Source organism: Pistacia vera, unplaced genomic scaffold (genome assembly GCF_008641045.1).
Source record: "Pistacia vera cultivar Batoury unplaced genomic scaffold, PisVer_v2 Contig607, whole genome shotgun sequence".
NCBI classification, from domain to species: Eukaryota; Viridiplantae; Streptophyta; class Magnoliopsida; order Sapindales; family Anacardiaceae; genus Pistacia; species Pistacia vera.
Window position 1 is genome coordinate 255,485 of NW_022196454.1, and position 10,025 is coordinate 265,509.

General features: G+C 35.9%; 1 protein-coding gene and 1 pseudogene across 1 annotated transcript; one reads left to right on the forward strand and one right to left on the reverse strand.

Moving 5' to 3' along the window:
- Positions 1–1,215: 1,215 nt before the first annotated feature.
- LOC116110568 lies at positions 1,216–2,134 on the forward strand (annotated as a pseudogene).
- A 3,954-nt stretch (positions 2,135–6,088) lies between these two features.
- On the reverse strand, positions 6,089–9,775 carry LOC116110586 (protein NRT1/ PTR FAMILY 6.2). The gene is made up of 6 exons (XM_031396796.1): positions 9,663–9,775; positions 9,417–9,519; positions 7,950–8,167; positions 7,288–7,835; positions 6,833–7,167; positions 6,089–6,742 (listed from the first exon to the last, which is right to left on the reverse strand). The coding sequence occupies exons 1-6, from the start codon at positions 9,663–9,665 to the stop codon at positions 6,213–6,215; spliced, it is 1,737 nt and encodes a 578-aa protein (XP_031252656.1). The 5' UTR covers positions 9,666–9,775; the 3' UTR covers positions 6,089–6,212.
- Positions 9,776–10,025: the final 250 nt, after the last annotated feature.

A 10,025-nucleotide genomic window follows, 5' to 3' on the forward strand; every position in this document is an offset into this window, starting at 1 on the left:
CTAAACACCCTCCAACAATAAAAAATTATAAATTACAAAAACACCATATTCACTCACTTGACTACCAGTAGCTGGCTACCAGTGCCGGAAGTGTCTAAAGTCACCAAATGGCACACGACGGTTAGATCTAGTTGGTCTGAGCCATCGAGCCATTTCCGTCAATACGATCGTGCACGATCTGGCCATTTCCAACCAGATACACCTGTGCATCGATCTGATATTTTTCGACTAAACCACCGTGTATCTGACTGATATAACTAGATCTACGACGAAAATATGACTATTTTCAATCCAGATAGATTCGCCTCAATGGTCAAATCTCAAGCCATAGATTTGGTTGGAAATGGCTAGTGGCCAAATCCATCGATCATGCGTCGTTCTGATGTCGGCTGACGGTGTTAATTGTGACCGACAATGGTTGGTTAGTATGGTGTTTTTGTTTATTATAATTTTTATTGTAAAAGTACGTAATTGTATCTTTTGAGTTGAATAGAATAGTTAGATTTTGAATTGAATTCCGTAAATAAAGAAACAAATGCGTTTTTTACTATTCACATAGGATAGGTATAATTTGAAAAGTGTACCACAAGGGGAATAGGGATACTTTCAAGATTACAAACCCGGAAAAATCCCAAAACCCCAATTCATTACAAGCCGGGAACTTCTACTTTACTTTGAGGAAAGTAGAAGGATGCAATTCTTGGAACGAGAAGATTAATTTGTTTGTAGGTGATGGAATATATACTTTGTTTTCGGGATCTTCCAAATTCCAGTTGCAGAGATGTTGAACGTTAATCCGAGAAGGGTTTTAATTAACTCTAATCCTATGGTGTTAGGCAGAGTGCCGAGTGAAATCATACCCCTCTTGTTCATTCTTTTTGAGATAATATTTATACATAATATTACATAAAATAAAGTGATGACTACCTATATTCATGACTTTAGCTCAACCGTAATGCTAAACAGTTGTGTGTTGCTGTCCCACTGATAAGTTTTCGTTCTCAGGCATGTGTTTGAATTCTATAAAAACTCCAAATCTCACTCACTCAACTACAAAAACCAAACACTTAACACCAAATTAATTAACCCTACTGTTATTCCGTTGCCAACTCCAACATCTCGTCAATGGGGAACGGCGGCGAAGCCTCAAGCTCAACTACCACCCCTCTACTTTCTCCCATGGTGTTGTCAAAAAAGTCATCCTCGCTATGATATGTAGCCCTATGGATCTTCCTCTCCTTCACCGTCATTGTTTACAACAAGTACATTCTACCCAAAAATGTCAACTGGCCTTTTCCATTTCTTTAACTCTAATTCACATGGCCTTTTGTTCTACTCTGGCTTTCGTTCTTGTTCGATTCCTCAAATGTGTTGAGGTGATTCCCTCCCCATGACTCGCCAACTCTACATGGAGTCGGTTGTCCCCATTGGAGCTCTCTATTCCCTCTCTCTCTGGTTCTCCAACTCTGCCTACATTTATTTACCGTTTCCTTCATCCAAATGTTAAAGCTGTAATGCCCGTCGCTGTTTACTCCATTGGCGTGCTCTTCAAGAAGGAGAATTTCAAACAATGTTATGGTTAATATGCTCTCCATATCGTTCGGTGTGGCCATTGCTGCTTATGGCGAGGCTAGATTCGATTTTGGGGTGTCTTTTTACAGTTGAGCCGTTGCTTGAAGCTACAGGATTGGTTATGATTCAGATTTTGCTTAACTCAAAGGGTATAGTTTAAACCCATTACTTCACTTTACTATGTTGCCCTTGTTGTTTCGTGTTCTTATTAATGCCCTGGATGTTCATGGAGTTGCCACTGTTGACAGAGACGTCAACTTTTCATTTCGACTATTTGATTTGGGACGAATTCGTTTTGTGCGTTTTGCGTTGATTTAGCCGTTGTCTTGTTGGTGGATAAGACTTCGGCCTTAACTATGAATGTGGCGGGTGTTGTTAAGGACTGGTGTTGATTGCATTCTCTTGGTCCGTAATTAAGGATAAGGTACGCTCATGAATTTGTTCGGATACGGATGGCTTTTATGGGGGTTGCTTATTATAATCATACCAAACTGGTAGCTCTCAAGGAGGCAGAGCGCAGAGAAGAGCTCAAGCAGCCGATAAGGAGGCCGCTGGTAGGTGATGGACCAACACAACGAAGAGAACTGAAGCCATTTGATAACACAATATCGAAACCCATTTTTATTTTGTTTTTGTTTATTTATTTATTATTTGTATGGGTTGACAAAGAAGGAAATCGTAATCATATGATACACTTTGAGGGTAACTTTTTATCTTGGTGGTTTATTAGAGGTAGAAGTAATCTTGTAACTGTTGCTTGCCTCTTACTATTGCAACAACCAAATTAGAGAAATGAAAGAAAAAGATACAACTATTAAATTATCTGGGAGGGACATCAACATCAACTTCTCTATCAATCTTTTCAGTTTTTCACCGTGATTGGGCTTTTACTTTGTGGCACATACAAGGAAAAGTCCTAAGTTTAAAAGGCTACAAGCCCATAAAAATAATCGAGTCTGCCATCATTAACCCATAAATGATTAAAAATTAATGACATAGCAGCCGCCTGTTTGGTCTATCAGCTGGATCACCCTTGTATCAACTACATCTGAGATAATGATTCCATCTTCCCTTAAAAATTAAAAAAAACATAATTTTCTGATGAGAAATTTAAACTAAATAGCTGAGTCCAGTATTAGCAATTTCATTGGGTTAAAGTGTTAATGAAGTGTCTTAATATCGGTTTTGAGGGACAATATTGAGAAACGAAGTTTTCTAAATGAAGCAGTGTAATTTGCTATAATAAAGTAAGAATGTAAGTTAATATATTCATGGAAAAAGTAAAAAAAAATTATAAAATGGATTAAAGCAAATAGAGAGGATTGTCCACCTAATGCAGCCTAGTGATCTTAAATTGAAATAACTTACCAACGAAAAGAATTGGATTCAAGGCATATTTGCCCAAAAAACTAATACAAATCTGCAAACATATTTAATTCCCACCTCTGACTTTCGCTAAGCGTTCAGGGCCTCAGGCGCTCCAGCTCCAGGCTTTGTAATGTTAGATCATAAACACGAGGATATCCTTAATCTTATATCTTCACCACTGTTTCACTAAAAATGGAATTCACTGAGCACAGCTTGTGGGCATTATGTATATATAATAGTGACGTCAATGCTTAAATATGTGCACTATTTTTGTTTTGTTTTTTTAATGACCCGGTGTCCACTAGTTTGTATTTATCTCAATTAGTCTTTCGAGCCCTTAAAATTGTCATTAGTTTAGAGATCTAGTACCCACTCCTATTATAGCCGTGAGACTTGAACCTTAGGACCTTAGAACTATCGCCTATAGAGCTCCTGTGGCCCCTTATTAAGGGTTTGAGGACTTGAATTCGAGGACATTTAGATCCCCCTCTTACTCTTTACTATTAAGGGGGACTCGAACTTAAAAGATTAATTAGTCCTTATTTCGCTTTTTTACTATCAACCACCTGGTAGTTGTTAAATGTGTGCACCTATCTCAAAGACCTGATCAAATGATTTTATTATTATTTTTAATATCAACTACTTACCAGGCTTAATATAAGCTATACTGCGTTACGATTACTTATTTTTTCCAATGATAATAGAATTACTATTTGGACATGTGTTTTTTTATATCTCTCTCTGATCCCATCTGTAATTAACATCCAATAGACAACAAACAAAACCATCATAATTGCTGAATATTCTGTGTTTTGTCAATTACGAGCCCTCTGAATGTCTTCAATTACACTTGAAGTCAATTCATATTTCCTTATTGTGATAAAGCAATCACCATATTCATGTCATGAGCTTAACGTAAACAGGGTAGGCAAAGATGACAGTGATCCACCAAAGAATAAGAAAGAGGTGAATAATGTTCATGAACTATTGAGAATCAAAATCCCCAAACAATCTTATTAAACATTCCATTCCATATTTGATTTGACAGCAAAAGGCAAGTAGAAACAGGATTTTAAGGCTTAATGACAAGAAAGAAACCTTTCATGGCACATTGAGTAAGCCCCACCTGGACAGAAGAGATGAGTTGTTCATATTCTGGGAAGAATAGCTTTTGAGTTGATGAGTATGTGATCTTCTGACAAGTAGACCCTTTTCCAACTCACTAATATTCCAAATATGGGGCACAGAATCCACCGACTTCTCTCAGCTATAGGCGACCTGTTTCTATCGTAAATATTGTATATCATATTTTCGTTGAAAAATATATATTTATATCTTTTTCGTTGAAAATATTATTGTTAATTATATATCTATAAGACTTTAAAGATGGTTAATGTATCCAAGCTTTACACCAGCATTTTTAACTTAATATATATAAACTATTTGTATTGATAGACAATCTAATAGAAACAATCTCTCACAATATATATTGACTATTAACGAAAGGGTTATATATATTATAGAAAAATGTTAGAGATATAAATGATGTATTAACCACTTTGTTAATGGTTTGTAGCTGAATGGAAGACCTTAGTTTCCAAATTTTTGTGTTGAGTTTACTAGTGATTCATTATCATATTGTAACTTACTCTGGTCCATTGTTCGAGGGATTAGTTGACTTACACGAATTGACTCGAAGCCTCAATCCAAAAATAAATAAATGATGTATTTTATGTATTCATATTATATGTTGACATTATTCCTTCTCTTACTTTGTAAGAATATTTATATGTCAATTTATTGATCCAAAAGACTTTCCTTGTTCATATCCAAATTAATATCTATTTGCATCTAAATTCTTGGGGCGTATATTGGTAAAACATTTTTTTTAATAGTTATCTACAATAGGGTTTAGTTTTCTCAAACAACATAATAATTATTATTATTCTTTTTTTTTTCTTGTATATTCTCTGAATGCTGTAACAAATTTGTAAATTATTTTTCAATAGTTTTCAAAATCCTAACCAAACATATATCTTCGCAATTCAATAATATATTTTAATTTTTAAAAACAAAAAAAAAATCATAAATGAGACTTTTTATTTCATTCAAATTACAAATGTAAACTCTTTTTTATTCATATTTTTGTATAGAACTCTTTGAGGCTAGTTAGGTGGTTCATATGATCGTATAACCGTGCCTTTGAGTTGCTTTTGTTTTGCTTGGTTGCTTGGGCTTGTCCAAGGAACTTGACTTTGTAGGGGTGCTCTTATTGGGATCTCATTCTTTTGATCTTATAAGATTTTCGGTAGAGAGGAAAATTGTAGAAAGAGGAATTTTATTCATCATTCTCAAATGTTGTTGTACCGTACACTTAATTAAGTAGAAGTAAACTCTAACTAACTCAACCAACTCAACTAATTCCATTAACCATAGTTACATTTAACTAAAGCAACACTAATGAGCTATACTTGATAAGTTGAGCTGAGCTGAAGTATGCTGCTGTAAGTGGACTGTATCTTCAATACCCTTCCTCAAGTTGGTGAGTGATAAAGATTAAACACTCCCAACTTGGATAAGAGGTGATGATGAAGCTGGCTGCCAAGGGCTTTAGTAAAAATGTCCTCCCTTTGATCACCGCTAGGAACATATTGAGTTTGAGTGAGACCAGCCTGCAATTTCTCTTGGACAAGTCTATATCAATATGTTTAGTACGTTCATGAAATATCGGATTCGAGATAATGTACAAAGCTGACTGGTTATCACAAAACAAGGGAATAGCAGACGATGGGGGATAACTAAGCTCTGTCAACAGTTGCACCAACCAAACTATTTCACAAACTGTAAGGCCATGGCCTTGTACTCGGCTTGTGAAGAAGATCTAGAAACTATCACTTGCTTATTAGATTTCTAGGAGATAAGAGAGGAACCCAAAAAAATACAAAAGCTAGTGACTGATCTTCTTGTAAGCAAACAAGAAGCCCAATCTGAATCACTAGTAAGCTGCAATGAACCATTTGATGGAAAAAATAACCCAAACCAAGAGCAGATTTAACATATTTCACAAATAAGCTGTACTTGATAAGTTGAGCTGAGCTGAAGTATGCTGCTGTAAGTGGATTGTATCTTCAATAATTCTTTAAATTATTACCAAAAATAAATAAATAAATAAGAAGCCAAACACAAGTCTTCACATATTTTACAAGGTTTGATTCTGATCAACATCGAAGAACAAACATAACAAGTAAACCACTCTGATATTCTAATCAAACCTAGCACCTGTTCTCTGCAGAGGACCCATTAACAAAAGTCTCCATTTGCAAAGCTTTAGGTTTATTCGGCTTGAACCAAAATGCACAGATAATATAAATTACAAGGTTTATGAAACTTATTATGGCTAGAAGACCATAGAAGCAATCAAGCCTGCCGTCGTTTATATTGTCGGCTAACCATCCTTGTCCTCCATTGCTGTCTGTCACCTTCTTCACAACGGACACCAAGAAGCTACTAACAAAGAAACCAAGTGATAAAGTTGTGAGGAAGAGACCAGTGCTCATGGTCTTCATTCCTTTGGGTGATTGTGTTATAAAGAAATCGAGTTGACCGGTGTATATAAATGCCTCACCAGAACCCACCAAAAAGAACTGTGGGATCAGTAAGAAAACGCTAATGGGTAGGGTTCCAGTGTTCCGACCCACGGATCTCGCCACTGATAGCCGTTTCTTCTCGGCTAGTGTTGCTGCAACCATTCCGCAAGTTGATAGTACTAGTCCTATTGCCATTCTCTGAAGGTTGGTGAAACCTATTAATTGCAGACATGAATTGAATATATCATATTTCTTTTCACGTTATATTGAAATATAATGTGAATTATATATTCAGATGTATATACCTGGTTTCCCCTGCCATTTCTTCCAGAAAGGCATAATGAGACGGTCATAAAGGGCCAGAGTGATCAATATAGCTGATACAAAGAACACAGTGAGAGAGCCTGCTGGGATTTGGAAATTGCCAAATGATCTTTCCATGGTGGTAGCTTGCTCAACTGAGAAGGTTATCATCTGCGCAAAAATGGTCCAAAAAGTAATGGTTGTGGCCCATATTGGCAGGAGTCTAGCCACCATTTTCACTTCCTCCACCTTTGTGACTGAGCAGAGCTTCCAAGGGTTTGGGGTGGAATTAGTCTCAAAATCTCCTTCAGCAACAATTGCAGCCTTGTCCAAGAAACTATACATAACAGAACCGATGAAGCACGAATATGAGCCAAATGTTTTACTAATACCATATATTATTATAATTACAATATAATTTGATTATTGATGATCTTAATTGCTATATGGGACTTACTGGAATTGATCCGTATGAGGAATTCTGGACGCCTCAGGAGTATCCTCATACAACATGCTAACATTATAAGGAAGATCCATCTTCCTCTTCCGTATGGCAGCTACAATAACTTGGAAAATATGAACTATAGGGCTTCCCGAACTTTTCTTGTATCTATATCTTTTAGTCCCAGCTAAGAATATTAAGATGGCTGTAAACATGGAGACCGAACAAATTCCATAACCCAAGCTTCGACTCACTTCATCTTGTACATAGACAAGCACAGTAACCGCCGTCAAAGTCCCTAAGCTTATAAAGAAGAAGAACCGACTGAAAAAATAAGCCATTTGGGTTTTCTCCTTCTCATCTTTCTCATCAAACTGATCAGTTCCAAATCCTGAAACACTTGATTTCAAGCCACCAGTTCCAAGTGCAATTAAATATAAAGCCATGTATAAAATTCCCATTTGAAATCCATTGGCTGGTTCGCATGTGGAGGTGGCAGATGCGTGACAAGGATGTGGACGCAGCCGTGGCAGTTTTGTTACAATCGCTAGCATGCCAGTACCCTAAATCACCATATGTCATAACAATAAAAATTAAAACCAAAAAAGGATTAATCATTGTCCTTAGACCCAAAAAGTAAAGAAGAAGAAGAAGTTGCAAAACAAGTTAATTTTTACAAGTGTTTGGACGGAGGCAAATATAGCGATAGTTTTGTATCTGCCAAGGAAAGAATCAGCGAGAAAGCCTCCGAGCAAACACAGAAGAAAGGATGTGCCCATGAAATCTGTCACAATGTTGGCCGAAGTTGAACTCGCCAGATGCATTGTCCCCACCAAGTATGTCACAAGGTTAACCGCGATCCCCATGGTTGAAAGTCTCTCGCATAATTCGATCACTGTAAAAGTTATGAATTAACTTCAGTAACATATAAATACCACCAGTAGAATGCTTTTTAATTTCTGCATTAAAGAAACAATTAAAGAGTTGCTTATATTTTCAGATTCTTTCACTTGTTTAACTTGTATGCATGTAATTAAGAGTCAAAATTTTTACTTTCAAAGCCGTCATGTCATGCAGGCGTACTATAGGTTACGCACTTTAATATATATATATATATATATATATATATATGTAAGTGATATGAATAACCATAAAAATAGGTAGCACGTAACATCAACTTTTTCTATTTCCGGCTGGGAAATGATAGCAGAAAGTGATGCTTATGTTATTTTATATAAGTGGGACCATAAATATAAAAATCAACAAGCGGAAAAGATTAAAATATTGGTATGAGATATTGATAATATCAACTTAATTCAGGCGCAGGAAGGAGCCAAATGATCATAGAATGTCTGCCTTATCCCATCGACGCCAAACAGAAAATGACATGAACATTATCAACTTTGGAAGTTTAAATGGACTAGAATTTCGACTTTTGGTCCCAATCAATTTGTCTACTTCCTCCAATCTACCCCCACTCCACCCAAAAGTAATAAAAAAGTGAATCAGAATCGGACAATAAACTACAGACCTTGAATATACAGGACCATCATCAACAAATTTGACTGGCCATGAAGGAGTGCCATGTGTATTACGGCTAATTAATACGCTATTAAACTCATGTTTTACTCGTGAAACATTTCTTTTTGACCTATACTCCCATCACTTTTTGCATGAACCACCTGCTTGTTACCACTTTTTTTCTTTACTTGAATCATTTAATATAGCATAAAAAATACTATTACATGTATGGTCTTATACGAAAATTCTTTTTGAAGTTTTAAATATGTGGGTTAGAGGTGAGCGATTAATCGTCAGTTTTTCATTTTGTTGTTTACGAAAGTTGATGATTAATCACTTACTTTTAATCCACACATTAAAATCTTCAAAAAGTTCACACTGAAGATTGACTATTGTTTTATATCAAATAAACATAAACAATTAATATCGGTTAAGCCTTTCTCTCTCTTAATCCCTGAAGATGCCCTCATGAAGGCTGAAGTAAACATCCCAAAAAAAAAAAAAAAAGACTATTCGATTTGGAGACCATAAAGGCATATGAGATCATACATATCTAAAGCCAAACTCTATGAATTTGGACGGGGAGGGAATGCATCATGAGTAGTAGAATGAAGAAAACAAACCTAGGATAAGTGCAGCGGGAACCCAACCACCAGTTTTAGATCTGTCAGCAGGAAACCCCTTGTAGTCCACGGCGTCTACAACTGTCCAACTCATCTTACCCTCCTGAAAAAGCACAAGTTTTTAGAGGATAAATATCGTTAGATGACTTATAACGTTGACAACATAAAAGAAAATATTACAATTTCCATTGTACAGGGTGGTGTCTCAAAAGAGTGCGAGAAACTGTATGCTAATTAATTACAAACCATTTTCAAAGTTTGAACAGGGAAAAGAGCGCACAAAATGCTGAAAATGAAAGCTGCAAGGCTAAGAAGATGTTTTTTTTTTTTCAAACTCCAATTCACAACTCTAACGTATTTGGAGCTTCTCCTTTTATAGGCGAGGAGCCTAATCAATGAAGAACATAAGTGAGCCCCCACTATGAAATAAAGACAGATCAATGCTTGATTATGATAAAAGGTAGAGATTAGGTTTATCGCATTTGTGATGGAAGGTTCTGGCACTGATTAAAACTCTTTATTTCAAGCGATAGTGAAAATTTAAAGGTGATAATGATTTTGGGATGGTAAGAAAGAAATTTAGAATCAGGAACATGCAACACCAATATA

Coding starts and splice junctions, on each gene's coding strand:
- LOC116110586 (XM_031396796.1), bottom strand. Junction 7,168..7,287: donor CCTCATACGGATCAATTCCA/GTAAGTCCCATA, acceptor TGTTATGTATAG/TTTCTTGGACAAGGCTGCAA. Junction 6,743..6,832: donor GAAATGGCAGGGGAAACCAG/GTATATACATCT, acceptor TGCAATTAATAG/GTTTCACCAACCTTCAGAGA.